This window comes from Neofelis nebulosa, chromosome 3, assembly GCF_028018385.1.
Source record: "Neofelis nebulosa isolate mNeoNeb1 chromosome 3, mNeoNeb1.pri, whole genome shotgun sequence".
Classification (NCBI taxonomy): domain Eukaryota; kingdom Metazoa; phylum Chordata; class Mammalia; order Carnivora; family Felidae; genus Neofelis; species Neofelis nebulosa.
Window position 1 is genome coordinate 104,457,620 of NC_080784.1, and position 17,641 is coordinate 104,475,260.

The following is a 17,641-nucleotide window of genomic DNA, read 5'->3' on the forward strand; positions in this document are numbered from 1 at the left end:
GGTTTTACACAGAAGCATGACCTGGGGCAGAAGAAAGGCTCAGGGCTGCAGAAGGCGGGGAGCCAGAGAGAGGTTTCCCTCTCCCTGAGGGTGTGGGAGGCGGCGTCGGAGCGCCTGAAGCAGGGAGGTGAGTGGCGCGCCGCCCAGTCCCAGCCCCACCCTCCGCGGGCTCCTGGAGTCCGTGCGATCCCTGCAGCAGAAGGCTGGGGAGCCGGAGGCGCGAGGACTCTGGAGCGGTGCTCCTGCGTTCCCGACACCGCGGCTCCAAACCTTGAGAGGACCAAGAGAACTTTCTTTGAACTGCGAACAGTTTTGGTCAACGGGATAGCCTCCCATGCTTTGGCTTCCCGCCTCTTCATTGTGGTTCTGATCCCTCGCTGCTTTCCTTCTCGAACCTGCTGGGGTGCAATCGGAAGCCCGTCAGCGCGCCAGACGGCTGTCCGGACCTGCGAGGGTGGGAGGCGGCCGCCAGCCCTGTCCCCTCGCAGCCCCCGCCCCGCCGCGCAGCGGTGCTCGCCCGGGGTAGCTGGCTGTGCCTGGCGCTCGGGCAGCGCGCGGCATGCAGTCTCTCAACATCACCCGGGAGCAGTTCTCCAGGCTGCTACGGGACCATAACCTGACGCGCGAGCAGTTCATCGCGCGCTACGGGCTGCGGCCGCTTGTCTACACCCCGGAGCTGCCGGGGCGCGCCAAGCTGGCCTTCGTGCTCACCAGCGTGCTCATATTTGCCCTAGCGCTCTTTGGCAACGCGCTGGTGGTCTATGTGGTGACCCGCAGCAAGGCCATGCGCACCGTCACGAACATCTTCATCTGCTCCTTGGCGCTCAGCGACCTGCTCATCGCCTTCTTCTGCATCCCGGTCACCATGCTACAGAACATCTCTGACACCTGGCTGGGGGGTGAGTCCGCGAGCGCACCTTCTTCTCTAAACCCCAGTCTGCCAAGGGACTCTTCCCGCCCCCTCTATTCCTTACATTTCTGTCTCTACCAAATGAATCCAGTGCTCCTTCTTAGAACTTCCTCACTTGTGCTCACTTGGAGAGAAGTTTTTTGCCACTTTTAATTCAGCCCAACGTTTCTTTTCCTTGTCGCTTAAAGACATAGTTAGGAAAATGCCTAGGAAACGTACAAGGCAGTGAGGTGGGGAGTTGCACCTCTCTCCTGTTATTTCAGCTCCTTTTCCCATAATTACCAGGATTTTCCCTATTTCCAATAAAAGTAAGATAAAAATATTTCACATAATAAAAGTCTCGATATCCGCTCTTCCTGCATACCTCTAGGTTCACTCCACAGTTGCCTCTATGGCTTCCAAACAGGTATTTGTAGATCTAACTCTTATATGAGGATTTAAACTATATATATGTATATATATATATATATATATATATATATATCTTGGAATAGTCCTTCTTTTTAAAGATTGTATTAACAGTCAAGCAGGGAGAAAGAACACAGAAAACATAACATACCCCCTGCTGACTGATAATGAAGGAGACAGCGATTTGTCCTCCTTCCTTAAAAGGGGAGTGGAAATGGCAGAAAAGCCATTCAGAGTCATTGAACTGGGAGCAGTATGTTGAGGTTGAGAAAAAAGTAGACACTTCACTTCCCTAAATGATTCAGTCTTTCCAGAGACACAGCTTTAGAGCATCCTTGTAATCCGTAAGCAGTATTGTCTTCTATTGTCACCAGTGTTCTTGGTGTGCCTTGGGGAGGAAGCACAGGTTGTGTTGTACCCCATTGTCATGGATGGGTGCATCCTTGAGGCCTCATCAAAATTCTTAGAAAGTGGTTGGAAATACAGAGGGAATGTGAGAGAAATGGGTCATTATGCCTTTAAACCCTGCCATTTCCACTCCTTTGCTACTTCCTTTAAATCTCACTGCGGGTGTTCATTTCATCCTACATTAACAATTTGAGATTTTCTTTCCCTGGCATAGCTTTTTTCCCCCATTAATTTGCATTGGATTTTATCATTAGTGGGTCAAGACGCTAAAATCTTTGATTCCCACCTCATCTGTAATGTAAATATTCCCAAAACTAAATTAAACATTAGAGAACATAGCATCCACTTGAGGGTGACACAGTGCAGGAATTTGCAAACTGACTTATGCGTTATAGCCTTTCTTATGCACTCTGATGAAATCATTGTCCTTGGGCATTTTAAAGTTGCCTGGTGCAACTAACTCCGCCAAATTAATGGGTAAACTTTTGGTCATCATATATAACTTATTTTTTGAGGCAATGGTACAGGAGTTTTCATTTCTGCATGTTTCTGAAGACAGATTTATGAAGCATATATGTATTGCTGGATGATTATAGCTCTGTGTGTAAAGGTAAACACAGTGAAGAAAAGTGGGATGTTATACTGGGAATTCAAAGACCTGGATTACTACTTTGGCTCTGATACATGTTGATTCAACACATCTGAGCCTCAGTTTCTCAATAAAATATTAGGAGTTCTGGGAGCCTGGAAGTGGAATAAAGCAGATGTTTAGCCCCTAGCCATCCTAGGAGATCAAGCCTGGGAAAGATTACAGGGTGGATCTTTCTTTCAGAGGACTTAGGTGGGCGCTGCAAAGATTTTTCTTAAACTTTCTGTTTTCCTTGCTTCCCCGTTCATGAAGGACATTTCACTTTAGGTTCTAAATGCTGAAAAAGAGTAATACATTGGGTATGTATTTTACAGGTTAGTGTGAGGATAAATGTGTTAGTAAAAGTGCTTTGAAGCAATTTATTATTCCATGAAAGTATAAGGTATTAATTCTATTAAGGATTGTTTGATTTTAGGTGGCTTATGTTTATCTGAGACTAGATTTATAGAATAAATATTCTTATAAATCAAGTAAGTAACACCAAAATTGAAGTTCAGGGGAAAGAAGAGAGCTTGCAGAGTTTCTGGAGAAAGTGATACAGATTTAACCTGTCCTTTATAGGATAGGATAATAATTGCAACACTCCTTTGATAAATTAACAAAAGAGCTTTCAAGGGAATGTAATCTAATAGTTCAAAGTTAATTCACAGTCTATTAGTCCCTAAAGCTATTGAGGATCTTCTTTATGGCAAAGCATTTTACCTTGGTAATACAAAAAAATGAACAAAGCTTATCTAATGACTTTTGGGGCCTCAGAGAATATGAAATATCCCAGAATAAGCAAATCTAGGATTTAATAGAAGAGGATCCATTCTGCTGCAAGAGCACAGAAGTCAGGAAGGCTTTACCAAGGACTTTTGAGCTAGATATTGAGGAATGATTCAGATTGTTCCTAACAAAGGAAGAAGGTTGGAGTGTGTTCTAGGAACAGGGGTCAATCCAAAGTTTGGAGGAAAGGAAAAGGTGATGAATTCCAGGAATGCTGTGTAAGCCATTTCAAGAATATAGTTTATATGTGAGCAATGGTGGGAAATGAGACAGAAGAGTAGGCTAGTGCAAATGGGGAAGAAAAAGTATATTATCAGTTATACTACACCTAAAATATGAATACCCCTCAAATTCCTTCAGAAGTGAAATAGGAAACATAAATGGAACAGCAGAGACCACTAGGAGGAAACAGTGGAGAAGGAAGTCTGCTACCTCCCCTAAAGCGGGCAGGATCCCTGCAGGCAGGGGTGTCAGATCTTCTTTGGTTGTTGTAGTTACTGCCTTTTTTTTTTTTTTCAGAGAAGCTGGGAATATGGAATGTTATGATCTTGGCATGTAATTCAAATTTAAAAGTAGAATTGTGTAAAAGAACCTCTCTGTGGGTTTGGCCACGAATAATTCATGAACCTCCAGTTTGTGACTTCTCAAAGCCTCCCTCTCAAACATTTCTGACAAAGGTAGAGCTATAAATGACTGTTGTTTTCTTCTTTAGTCCACTTATCTCCCTTGCTAGGGACCAGTGTTACCTACTGAGTCAAAGCCTGCATTTGGACAAGACCTCCAGGTGATTCATAAGCACATGAAAATTTGAGAAGCACCACTATAAGTAACGATTTTCAGACTTGGCTGCCTAGAGAACCTCTTGAGAGACTTTGAAAATGATCTGTGCAGGCCCCAGTCCAAATTAATTACATCTGACTCTCTGGAGCCAGCTTGCACTGACTTACAGAGACCATTGTGTTCATCTTTACTCAGTTCCCCATTCAGGGACATCATATTGTTGGCTTGAAATCAGCCATGGTGTAGCTCATGGATGGCTCAGTCGGTTAAGCATCCAACTTCAGCTCAGGTCATGATCTCACCACAGTTCATGGGTTTGAGCCCCATGTCGGGCTCTGTTCTGACAGCACAGAGCCTGGAGCCTGCTTCAGATTCTGTGTCTTTCTCTCTGCCCCTCCCCTGTTCACCCTCTGTCTCTCTCTCTCAAAAATAAATAAACATTAAAAAAAAAAAAAGAAGTCGGTCATGGTAGGAGTATTTACACTGTGGACATCAGCAGCTGCAGATCAGTTTCTTTTTTAAAGAAAAAACCCCAAAACTCAAAACCATACAGTTGTCTTCCAGCATACCACTGAGCAAAACTTTGAGTTTCCATTTGTACAGTGGTGACACTATAAATGACAGGTGCAACAAATTATATCCATAAATATTTGGTTTATTTATATGAGTTACACTCAATTTAGAAGATCTTAATTCAGCATCTGAGTTTGCTCAGCATTGAGGAAAGTGTATGTTCAATCCTTCTGTATATCTGGCATTACCAACCTAATGCCAACTCTCTGTGATCAACAGTTGATTTGCTCCCACACTACTCCCCAGAACTTCTGACATGGAGCTGGTAGGAGTAGAGATTCACTGCCCCCAAGAATAGTAAATAACATTTGCTTATGATTTTTTTTAATCACTAATGTGAGGATGGGGTTTTATTGTCTTAGCAATTAGGAGTCAGGCCTTGGAAGTTCTGTGTGCATTCTAGTCACCAATCTGTTTGGTTCAACTTCAGCAGTGAACTTGCCCTTTGTGTTCTTGGCACCACAGAATTTACCTATCCTTATCTGCTGGCTGTTCTTCCTCATTTTGTCTCTTTTTTTCGTTCTTTAATATATTTCTTCGAAATATCTAAATGTTCCTCCAAATTTACTGACAGTATGGTGAAATTTTTTTCAACTAAATTCAGTACAATAGATTTTGCTTCTGAACAATGCTCCAGAACACTTTTCTCTCTTCTCTAGGTGTCCATAAGCTTCTCTTTTTCCTTCTTACTTTGCTTTCTATATATCAGTCTTTTTCTCTATATTCTTTCCTTCAGTGATTCTCATACTTTCTCTCATTTTTTGAGTGTGTGTCACCTGAAGCCTGGTACGCAATCTCTTTTCTTCCATTGTTCATTTCTGCATAGAGGCTACAATCAAGACTCTCCTTTTATTGGTGATAATTCTGAAACCAGTATCTAATTATCTAATTATTGTAAGCCATAATCTCTCTTATCTGTAAAGTAGGCATTTACACATGGATATCTAATTAGCATCCACCATTCTCTCACCTTACTTTGTCTCTCGGCCCAGGGTCTAAATTATTATTAATAGTACTATGAGTCATTCTTGTATTCAGCATCCTCTGAATATCTGCTGTGTGCACTGGAATATTGTAAGTGTAGAGAAAGCTGTGTCCTTGTGGAACTGCCAGGTTTCAGTTAGAGCAAGAAGGGGAAGGTGCCATTCAAAGAAAACATGGGCGAGGTAGGGGATTTCGTTGATGTCAGAGATCCAGAGTGCACTATGGAGAAAGCAGGGGGGGGGGGGCGTGTTAGGGAATGGGACCTTGGGTCATAGTGGGGATATCAAGAGCCTAGATTGGGTCCAGGGGCAAGGGATGGTCTAGGAGAATAGGACTCATGGTGACTGAGATAAAAGTGAACTTAAAACATGAAGGGATTAATTCTAAAGTCTTTCCAGAAGGAGTTGGAAAATCAGTTCTAATCTTACCCTCCTTTATGGTTCTCAGCATTAATAAATTGAGATGCGGAGGCCTTGATGGCCTTGCCAGGAGCCCACAGGTCTCTCTGCTGGCTTTCATCCTGCTGGGGGTGTAGTCACAGCCAGGGGAAGTGTGCACCCAGAGCTCTATGCATCTCCCTGCAATCCTGTTGTGGGCACTGAAAAGAATTTTCTAATGATGACTGGCAAATTGACTAAAAGCAATTACAAAAAAGGAGTTCCAAAAATACCCTAAGTAATGGCAGCCTCACTGGGAGAAGTGTACTTTCACATACACTTACTACATTTGAAGACTACTTGCTTAGGTAAAAAAAAATGTGAAAATTAATTTTTTCAGTAGCTGATAGGAAAATTCCTATTAGAGCAGTGATTCTCAATCTTGCCAACAGATGGAATCACTCGGGGGAGTTCCTAAAATGATGACTGTTCTGGGGCCCCTGGGTGGCTCAGTCGGTTAAGTGTCCGACTTCTGCTCAGGTCATGATCTCGTGGTCCGTGATTTCGAGCCCCGTGTCGGACTCTGTGCTGACAGCTCAGAGCCTGGAGCCTGTTTCAGATTCTGTGTCTCCTTCTCTCTCTGACCCTCCCCCGTTCATGCTCTGTCTCTCTCTGTCTCAAAAATAAATAAACGTTAAAAAAAATTAAAAAAAAAATGATGACTGTTCCTACCCCTTAGAGATTCTGATTTAATTGGGCTGAATGTGATACCTAGGTACTGGATTTTCAGAAGTTCCTGAATTGTATAATTTGTAGCCAAGGTTGAGAACCACTGTTGTAGGGTAAATGTTGACAGCACCAAGGCTTGGGTTATTGTGAAGGTGAAAAGAAATAATGGATGTAAAGTGCTTAAATAGCACAGTGCCTGCTACCTATGCCAGCACACGTTTGCTATGTGTTGTATAAAAAAAAAACAATCGGAATTAGAATGCTTGGAAAATGCAAAAGTAAGCTGCATAAAATGGAATCCAACATGGAACTCTGAGACAGTTCTCCCATTGTACCCAGCCACGTCTTTACTAAAGCCATACACTTTTTTGGAGTCTTTCATGGTGGATTTAGAAAGAAGTCAAAAATGATTAAAATGTTGGGCTGATGTAAGATGAAAGACAAAAAGAATTATTCTCTCACTTGGAGAATGAAACTCTAATTTAACATTTTTAAATTAAAAAATTTTTTTTTCAATGTCTATTTATTTTAGAGAGACTGGCCGACTGTGAGCAGGGGAGGGGCAGAGAGAGAGAGGGAGAGAGAGAGAGAAAGAGAGAGAGAGAGAGACATGGAATCTGAAGTAGGCTCCAGGCTCCGCACTGTCACCACAGAGCCCAAGGCAGGGCTTGAACTCACAAATTATGAGATCATGATGGGGGCAAAACTCGGACGCTTAACTGACTGAGCCCCGGGGTGCCCCTGAAACTTAGCACACCCCACAGCAAGGTTTTCAGTGCATGTTACCCACAGCCATGGTGGCTGGTGTCAGTGTGTATGGAACAGGCGGGTTCCCAAGCTTTATCAAAATAGCCCCCTTCTCTCTTGTTAATAAATGGGGTTTTGCATAACATTTCATATTTGTGAAAAAGGATTTTACTGGAAGAAAGAACTGGAAGGAGGGAGGGTGAGAAAAAAACGAACACTCACTGTACACAACACAGAAATTCAGGTGAGTTTTTAGAGATTTCAGCTTGATAAATTGTGAAATAGGTTATTAAAGGAAATTGTTGAACATTATGTGGTGAAAAGATCTTAATTAGGGGGGCCGGCTCAGAGCAGAGGGATTAGACTGGAACTATTTCATTATTTGATTGGTGATTAGAAAACATCACTTACACATGTTATAATAATTTTCTCTTTTCCTATAGCATTTCAGAAACTTCAGAGTTTCTGGGGGAAATTTAAATATGGTGAAACTGATGTAAAATCAACAGTATTATGGGGCTTTTTAAAAACCTTTTAATGGGAATGATGAAAGCTCTTGACGAAGAGTAGACTCACTGAAAAAAATAAAAGAAAGAAATCAAAGAGAGACCCAATGGTAGTTTGGAACTCAAATGAAAAAATGTGCCAAGGCTAACCTCTGGGTGATCTTCTCTAAAATCAATTATGGGCACACTTTAAGAAGAAAAGATACCATGGTCAAGAAATTCACTAAGTTTTCTTGGAAGGCTGCAGGGTGGTAGTAAAAGCAGTGGGATTTGTATGCGTCTCTACGTAGAGACAACAGCATTTCATGGTTAAAATAAGGACACAGAAGGGATGCCTGGGTGGCTCAGTCGGTTAATCATCTGACTCTTGACTTCAGCTCAGGTCATGATCTTGCAATTTGTGAGATTGAGCCCTGTGGTGGGGCTCTGCGCTGACAATGCAGATCCTGCTTGGGATTCTCTTTCTTCCTCTCTCTCTGCCCCTCCCCCCATTCACGTGCTCAAAATCAATAAATAAACTTTTTTTTAAATTTTTTTTTAACGTTTATTTATTTTTGAGACAGAGAGAGACAGAGCATGAACGGGGGAGGGTCAGAGAGAGGGAGACACAGAATCTGAAACAGGCTCCAGGCTCTGAACGGTCAGCACAGAGCCCGACGCGGGGCTCGAACTCACAGACTGCGAGATCATGACCTGAGCCGAAGTCGGCCGCTTAACCGACTGAGCCACCCAGGCGCCCCAAATAAACTTTTTTTAAAAAGGGACACAAAAGGATTTGGCAATGACAAAACTTGGAAAAATTCATTGGGCACTTAAGAGGCATAAAAAAAATCTCTTTTTCATCTGCTTTTCTAAAATAGAGCTTAGCATGTTCTTTGGCCAGTGGTTGGTTTATTATAATTCTTGTTTGCAACTAGAGAAGCCCATTTTAAACTAACTTAAGAAAAGGAGCGGGCAGCGTGGGGCGGGGGGCGGGGGAGGTATTCTGACTCATGGAACTGAAAAAACTCAGGATTAGGGTTAGCTTCTGGCACAGCTGGATCCAGGTCCTCTGACAGTGACTCTGGAGGCCCACCATCCTTCCTCTCTGTGCCCAGCCTCACTTCCTTCTGTTTTGCGGCTTCATTCTTGGAATATCTTTTTCAGGTAGTATGAAAGATGGTCCTGGAGCTATAGGCTCACATTTTCTTTAAAACTCCCTATCTCAACTCAAATGTGTATCCACAGATAATTTTGTTGTCTTGATTCCTGCTTTAAAATTAAGTATTGATTTCATTTTTTTAAAGTTTATTTATTTTGAGAAAGTGTGAGCGAGGGAGGGGCAGAGAGTAAGGGAGACAGAGAATCTGAAACAGGCTCTGTGAGCTGTTAGCAAGGAGCCAGAGGGGTCCGTCTCCTGAAAGGTGAGATCATGACCTGAGCTGAAATCAGGAGTCAGAAACTTAGACGCTTAACCAACTGAGCCGCCTAGGCGCCCCTGAAGATTGATTTCTAATTATTAATTTTTAAGTACTCAAGTGTTTATTGTTCTTATCTGTCTAGGCAAGACAAAATTTGTTCTTCTTGTGGCTGTTTCTGAGAAATACATCGCGTATAGTACCAGAAAGATTGTAGATTATTAAGGACTAGTGGAATTCTCCTTAAAATGTATTGTGTTCTTATAACACAGGAGAAATAAAAGAGGTAAAAAGACAGTTTGGTTCAGGGGCGCCTAGGTCGCTCAGGTGACCGATTTAGGCTCAGGTCACGATCTTGCGGTTCATATGTTCGAGCCCCGTGTCCCACTCTGTGCTGACAGCTCAGAGCCTGGAGCCTGCTTCGGATCCTGTGTCTCCCTCCCTCTCTCTCTGCCCCTGCCCTGCTCATGCTGCCTCTCTCTGTGTGTCAAAATAAATAAACATTAAAAAATTATAAAAAAATTAATATAAATCAAAATGAGTAGGTCCTTAGTGTGGACAATACTGGGTTTTAATCCTGTCGCACCATTTATGACTCACAAGTTACTGTGCTATTAACTACATTTCCTTGCATTCAATCTGCTCCTATTAGGAGATGTTATACGATGTTATAAACTGAGAAGTTATAAAATAATGTCTGATGTTGCCCCCCAGTGGACAATGTAGCAGCATACATTACATCAAAATGCAAGATTTACATCATACTATATTTTATCAAAAATATTAATGCATATTCAGTTCTTATGATTTCCCATTGTATTTCAGTATGAAGTATACAATATTTACACATTTCCACCTATAAAACTTTTCACCTATAAAACTTGAAACGAGGTTGAAAGTCTCTTTCAATACATGTATAAAAAATATTTTAAAAAATCTCTTCTTTGTAGAATTGAGATGCATTTAATATCTGCAGTGTTATTTGCAGGTTGACAAACACAGTGTTTCATACTGGGACAATTATTTTATTTCTCCTTGCTGTAGCTTCTTCATCTGTAAATTTGGGAAACGTATGCATACTTTATAGGGCTGCTGTGAGAGTGAATGACCCTGTATGTGAAGGACCCAGCACTTAGTGGGCACCCAAAGAAAGGAAGCTAATTGTGACTTACGGCTGCAAATTATTACTATTTAAATGTTAGGGTGGCACCTGGGTGACTTAACTGGTTAAGCATCTGACCCTTGATTTCGGCTCACATCGTGATCTCATAGTTGTTGAGGTGGAGCCCTGCATCGGGCTTTGTGCCGATGGTGCGGAGCCCGCTTGGGATTTCTCTCTTCCTCTCTCTCTGCCTACCCCCTGCTTGTGTTCTCTCTCACTCTCAAAAAAATAAACATTAAGATAAAATAAAATAAATAAAATAAAATAAAATAAATAAAATGTGAATTTTATTTTAATTTGGTTTATAGACAATAAGGATGATAGAGTTTAAAAAAACTGTAATTACAGAATTAATTTCTCAAGGACATATGATATGCACTTATATAAAACAACTATAAGTAGTCCCATCCACATATAACTTAGTTTTGTTAACAAAGCCTTGAATAATTACCATGAAAATATTTACTTCTATATTCAATGAAAAGTCAAACTAATCATTTGTAGTCTAAACACAGAAAAGAGTACTTACTTTTGTTCATTTCGGAAGCAATAACATATCCTGAAAAGAGGCTTAAGTGGTAAAAGACTTGTTGGGGCCGATATAGATTTTGTAGTTCCTTGCAAGGCCCATGTGTCTTTCCAGGACACTGCAGACCATAGGCACCGTGTTGCCACGCTAGTATTAATACAGACACGTCCTGCTATGCTGGCACAGGGCACGGTTTCTCTTTCTGCAACGGGTTGCGTTTCATCACCTGTTTCTGCCCCATTTGTGCACAGTTTTGCCTACATAGTTAGACCTCATATGCTAGTTTCTGGGATCTGGAGGACAAATTTCTGAAATAAAAAAGTTGTCCTGGTCTTTTCCTCAGAAACTTTCACGAGAACAGACTCCTGCATATTTACTCTCAGTGGTTCTGCCCACCTGTGTACTAAAGTTTGGAGCCCTAACACACAACACATATTCCCAGAAGTCCATATTGACTCAGCTTTAGAAGTACTGTCAGCTTATTCTACAGATAGGGCAACATGTGTGGCTTTTTAAAACTTTTCCTCTACTGCAATATCTACAAACAATAAGGGATTTATTTTTTATAAGGAGGAATTTTATTGAGTCAAAATCGAATCCAAGTATCAATATAGACCTAATCCAAGCAGTGATTTCTTCAGTGGATTCTGAGGAAGAACAGTTTTACTTTAAAAAAAAAAATCAGAGTGATGGAGCTTTGAAAATTAGCACTGGTCTATTGCTTAAAATGAATTAAATGAAGACTTAATGACATAAAACATCACTCTGGGCAAGATCCGGTTAAAATTTTGTATTACCTATAAATAGAATCATTAGCTGTAAAATATAGATCTTCACACTGTGTTTGCAAGATGCAAAAATAGCTGGTCTATTCAATAAACACATTATTCAAATTAGATTTTCAGTGTTGGGGAAATAATACATGTGAATTTTATGACTTTGAAGACACAATCTATTTGCCTGTTTTTGGTCTTCTGCATTAGAAGGTAAGCTCCATAAAGTCAAAGACTTCATCTCTCTTGTTTATCCATCATTTAGTTAATTGCACGGTAATAGTTCTCAATATCACCTAGTAGCTTCTCAATAAATATTTTTGGATGCATTAAAGTATATCACCTTATTCGTCATTGTACTAATATTTGAGACTTTTAAGGAATCAGTTGTATTTATTTTCGCAACATGAGGAAGAATGAGATTATATTTATCTTTTGTATATATTTTTGCTTTTTTCTGGTTGCAAGGAATGAAGATTCAATTTACCTCAAATAATTGGAGTATGGCAAGCCTATTTTGTAGTAAAGAATAGAGGGATCTCCTTTGAATTTAGGGACAGTAGCAGGTAGGTCTCATGAAAACTGAAGTGGGATCCAAAGCAGCAGCTATGTGGAGTTCAGCATGAAGAATTCATGAATCTCCAGGGCTCAGCCATGAATGTGACTTTGCTCCAGTCCACCAGTGGACAAAAACTTGCTTATTAAGTCTGATTGCTTTGTACTACCATGGTGTACAATCATTTGGTTTGGTTGATCTTTTTACCATTACATATCTTTCCCTTTCTGCTTTCTACTCTTGGAAAGCTGAATAAATCCTAGGGTTCCAGGTGGCTCAGGCTTGGTACAGTGTCACATTCAAAGAGACTTAGTCCAGTGACCAACACTAATGTAAAATAATTTTGATCAAAGAAATTTTCAAAGATTTTAGTTCATTACTCACAAAATTATTTCTTGAAATCCCTCTCTTCCATTTCATTCAGGTCTTTAATATTACACGTAGTAGTGCCCCACAAAACTTTTTTCACCATGCAAAGATCGTGTGTCTTTTCAGAACACCCCAGACTGTACTGCTGCCTCAGTGATATTAATTCAAAAGCTATCACTGACTTGTGCCCTCATCTTGTAATGCAGGATGTCAAGGTCTCTCAACTTCCCTATCCCATCCCAAGGAAGCCTCCCTTGGTTAAGAACATATGCTTCAGTTACCTGTGGGCATTCTTACTACCTACTTCTTTCTATTCATCCTCATCAGTCTTTTCTCAGGTCTCCCTATTTCTATTCCTTCTCTCCCCATCTCCCTCCGCCTCCTACCCTCTCCCTCTCTGTCTTTAAATCTCAGTCTTATTTATGCAAATATCCCATCCTGATATGTGACCCCAATTATTACATACAATCTGGTTAATGAAACAGCCCATAGAGAGAACCATCCAGCAGGCATGTCTTTGAGTTAAAGAGAAAAGGGTAGAGGAGAGAAAGAAGCCAGGAGAACTCTTATGCTCATTTTATCCCTGTCGTATTTGTTTGTCTTTAGATTTTCTACTTTCTCATAACCCTTGTGGCCCCCACTCTTACTCATGACTTTTCTATATATCTATTGGCTTCATCTCACAGTCCTTATTCTGTTTCCTATGTCTTAATCCAAAGAGAAGGAATTTGACTGGCTTAGACTTTGGGCCCAAATGTCAGCAAAAGGCTAGGAGGAATAGGTGGGTTCATGTGACCCATGGGTTCATATGGGGCCACTCCTTCGACAGAGTTGGAGAGAAAAGGCAGTGCATTTGCCTGGCAGGATTGGCCTGAGATAAAATATAGTTTTGGCTCCTTCTTTAGGAAATTCCTAGAGGCCACAAAATGCACTAGGTTTGCATGGAATCCAGAGAGGTTAACTGACTAATTTATGTCTCTTAAACAATCTGTGAAATTCTCAAATTTTTGGAAGAACAGTTCTCTGTAATATATTTGCGAAGTTATTTCAATAACAATGATGAACATTTCAAGTCAGCTAAGCATGAATCTTGGTTAGTTATTTCAATTGCCTTTGCTTTTTATTCTTTTCAGACTTCATTTTTAAAGGCCTTTCTTGTAGTAAATATGTCAAAGAAAGACTTTTTCTGTTTTTTAAAGCAACTCTGTACACTTACACCCATTTCCTCTCTTCCTGGAGAAAGGTATATAGCAAAAAGGAAAAAAAAACTTTTAAAAAGGAAGAGAACTGGGGAAAAACATCCACATTTTTCTAATATTGTCAGAAAATCTTGACTTACAGATGTTACTGACAGATGGGAAACTGACTATATGAGAATGGAATTGTATTATCTTCCATTAAAAACTTTAAGGAAATCTCTAACAGAAAAAAAATTATTCAGAGAGAAGCATACAAGTCAAAATTGTATACTGAGCTATTTGGGTACTGCATGGTTTTCATACATCTTTTCAACATGTTTTCAGCTCTAGGTAGTAGCAATGGTGGAGTATTACAGACAATCGAAGGGTTTTTTGCTTGTTTGCTTGTTTTTTTTTAAGTTCCTGAAATAAAGGGGTAAATAAAAAGTGGCTGCTTCACTGGTAACTAGAAGGAACTTTATCTGGGGGTAAACTGTACTGATTCCTTTAATTTGAAAAGGGAAAAGGAGCTAAGTGTCTGGAAAGAGCCTAAGGAAAGGAGACGCTGCCCCTTTGCTAAAACAGTTCTTCTGCCAGGCGTAAGAGGTCATTAGGTCAAGAGGTGGTAGGACCCACCTCTCGTGGCCCAGTTACCTTGGTAACAAAAATGGGCCAGGAAAGAGCATTCCCTAACAGCAAAATAGAAAGTCTTCAATATACTGTGTACTTTCCTTGCTGTTTAGAATCTGCTCCATGGACCACCAGCAGCAGCAGCACCTGGAACCTTGTTAGAAACTGTCTCAGACCCCATCCTGGGCTTATGACCTATGTGGTCCATATGCACAAGGGAGTTTGAGGCTGGTTTATAATATACCATTGCTGTGTTACACTTTTGCTTCTGATGAACATGGGATAGATTCTTTTGACCAAAGGTGAAAGACCATTGAGCACTTTTCATTAGCAAATAGAATGGCTAAATACACCTCTTTGATTACCTATTGTACCATAGAGGCAGTTACTACAGTAACCAGGACTTATGCCATTATTTTCTTCCAAGTCATCATTATACCCAGAAGGGTACAGAATTTTATATACAATCAACTTTATTTATCTGCTTGATTTGTTGTGACAAAAACCAAGCTGATCCAAATTTAATGGGTGAAAATTTCCTGAGTAAGTAAGCTTTTACGAAACTGTTTGCTCTGATTTTTCAGAAATTACATTTTTCCTTAATAAACTTCTAGGATATTGAGTGCTTTTTCTGCTTTCTGTAGCCTAGGTGTGGATTTTCAGAGTGAAATCGATGGGATTTTGTTGTCAAAAGATATTATTTAAATAGATTTTTATAGAATTTTTACCATTTATTCATTTATTCATTCATTTACTCATCCAACTAGTGTTTATTGACTGCCTAGTAGATGCCAGCCACAATGTCAAACTTGAGATACAAGGGTGAACAGTACGCCGTGTAGACTGTGTAAAGATTTTGAGAGACATCAGGCTTCCTGGAAAATACAAGTAGCTCCATAGCCCTGGAGTTTAGCATTCAAAGGAGAAGTGGTGAGAGATAAAGCTAGAGAGAAAAGGAAGACAGATCATGAAGAGCCTTCTACTGCTATGTTAAGGAGTTTGAACTTCATTTTGGAGCAGAGGCATCACTGTTCTAAGGCAGTGAATTTCAGAGTATGAGTTGCAACTTATTAATGAGTCATGAAGTCATTTGGTGAGTCAGGATTAGCAACTGAAGAAAAATACAAATATATTAAATATATTAGAATAGAGAATATCAAAGATCATTTACATAATAAAACTTTTGGTTACATGTGTACACACACGCACACACACACACACACACACATATATATACACACACATACACACAGTAAGAAATACTTTTATTTATGTGTGTGTGTGTGTGTGTGTGTGTGTAATATAAAGGTATTTCTTATTGAGGTGAGAACCACTGCTGGAAAGGGAGTCGGGCTAGAGCAAGTCCAGTTGACCATAAACAGGTTAGACCAGCAGAACTCAGCAGCGCTTTGATTTGGGTGTGTGGCTACACAGTGGCTATACTTTGTTTTGGCCAACTGTCAGGATTGGGTTACTAAAATGGAGGAATTACCGCTTCTCGGCCTTTTGGCTAAGATCAAGTGTGGAGGAATTGATGATGCAATTTATAAGGAACACAGATAATCAAAAAATCGATTTACCTATGGTTGTTAATAAAGTAGTAAGTCTTTTGTATCCATTTTGGAATGTGTGGGTGTAAATGAGACTGACAAAGGCAAATTGTTTAGATTATGCCAAAAGATGTAAGCACTGGCTGAGTAGAAGAATGGCTGTCTTACATATGATTTTTGCCTAGGGCCTCCTAGCTCTCTGTTTGTATTACTGTTACTTATTACTATTTATTAGTAATTTCATTACTATTATTAATAAAAACAGCTTTTATTGAAAAAAAAGTATGGTGTACTCTCTGTGGATAATGTATTTTAATTTTCGGACTGTGTTAAGTTAGATATTAGTAAATTATAGCATAGGAGACCCATCACTCAAATAAAATTTAGGAAAATATTACCCCATTAAGATTCAAAAAACTAGTGTTTAGAAAAACAGGGTGGGAAAGCAATAAGAAATGTGAAAGGTGTAGAGATGAGATGTGGAAAAGAAGGAATGGAGATAATCAACATTTTCCGAGTCTAAATACACACACGGGTAGCTAATAGAGTTGTATTAATTGGGCAAGTAGTGAAGTAATTTAAAGGAATTTAAAAGAAATAACATTGCTGCTTCTAAACCAGTGTGGCACACTGAATACACACTTCTTTTGTAAAGCCTTCACTAATTACTTAAAATCTGTTATCTAGGGGCTATTTTTCATGGTGGCTAAGAGCATAGACTCTGGAGCCAGACTGCTTGCTCCATCATGTGGAATATAGGAATGACCTTAGGGAATTTGGTTTAGTCCTCATTTCTTTCTACAGCTGGAGATGTTAGCAATTCCTACCTTATAGTGTTGCTATGAGGATTTTATGGAGTTTATGGCTTGAGTTAATGCTTGCTAGAACAATACCTGGCATATGGCAAATGCTCAGTAAATATTACTGGAATGGAAGTTAGTGTTTTAACTTTGAACATCATCACTAGTTTCTCAGCCAAAGACATTGCTGGAAGATATAGGACACTAAACAGTGACATAAGAAGAGAGAGCAGGGGAGATCAGAGGTGGAATTTCATGCTGTTGCAAAACTCTAGAAGTTAATGAGAGCAGTGCAGAGAAAGAGATGAAAGATAACATATTAGTCAGGGTTCTCCAGGGAAACTGAATATGTATATATTGCATATATACACATATATATTATATACTGTATATATATACACATATATATGTGTGTGTATATATATATACACATACATATACGTATATATGTATATACATAAATACATACATATATACACATACATATACATATATATGTGTATATATACAGTATATAATATATAGTATATAATATAGTATATAGTAGGTAATATAGTTATGTAATATAGTATATAATATATAATATATAATGTATAATTATATATTATATATAATGTATATATTATGTATAATGTATAATTATATATATAATGTATAAACATAATATATAATGTATATATATAGTATATATATACTATAGTATATAGTATATAGTATAGTATATGTACTATAGTATATATAGTATATATATATACTATAGTATATAGTATATAGTATAGTATATATACTATAGTATATAGTATAGTATATAGTATATATAAAGTATATAGTATATATATAATATAGTATATAATATAT

The 17,641-nt window shown here is 39.3% G+C and overlaps 1 protein-coding gene across 2 annotated transcripts in view; it reads left to right on the forward strand.

Moving 5' to 3' along the window:
• The first annotated feature begins 209 nt into the window (after positions 1–209).
• Positions 210–17,641, forward strand: part of QRFPR (pyroglutamylated RFamide peptide receptor) — a 53,405-nt gene continuing 35,973 nt past the window's right edge. For both annotated transcript variants that reach the window (XM_058721486.1, XM_058721487.1), the window contains exon 1: positions 210–899. In XM_058721486.1, the coding sequence (XP_058577469.1) occupies positions 560–899 (340 nt within the window). In that variant the 5' untranslated portion in view covers positions 210–559. The remainder of the gene's footprint in view (positions 900–17,641) is intronic.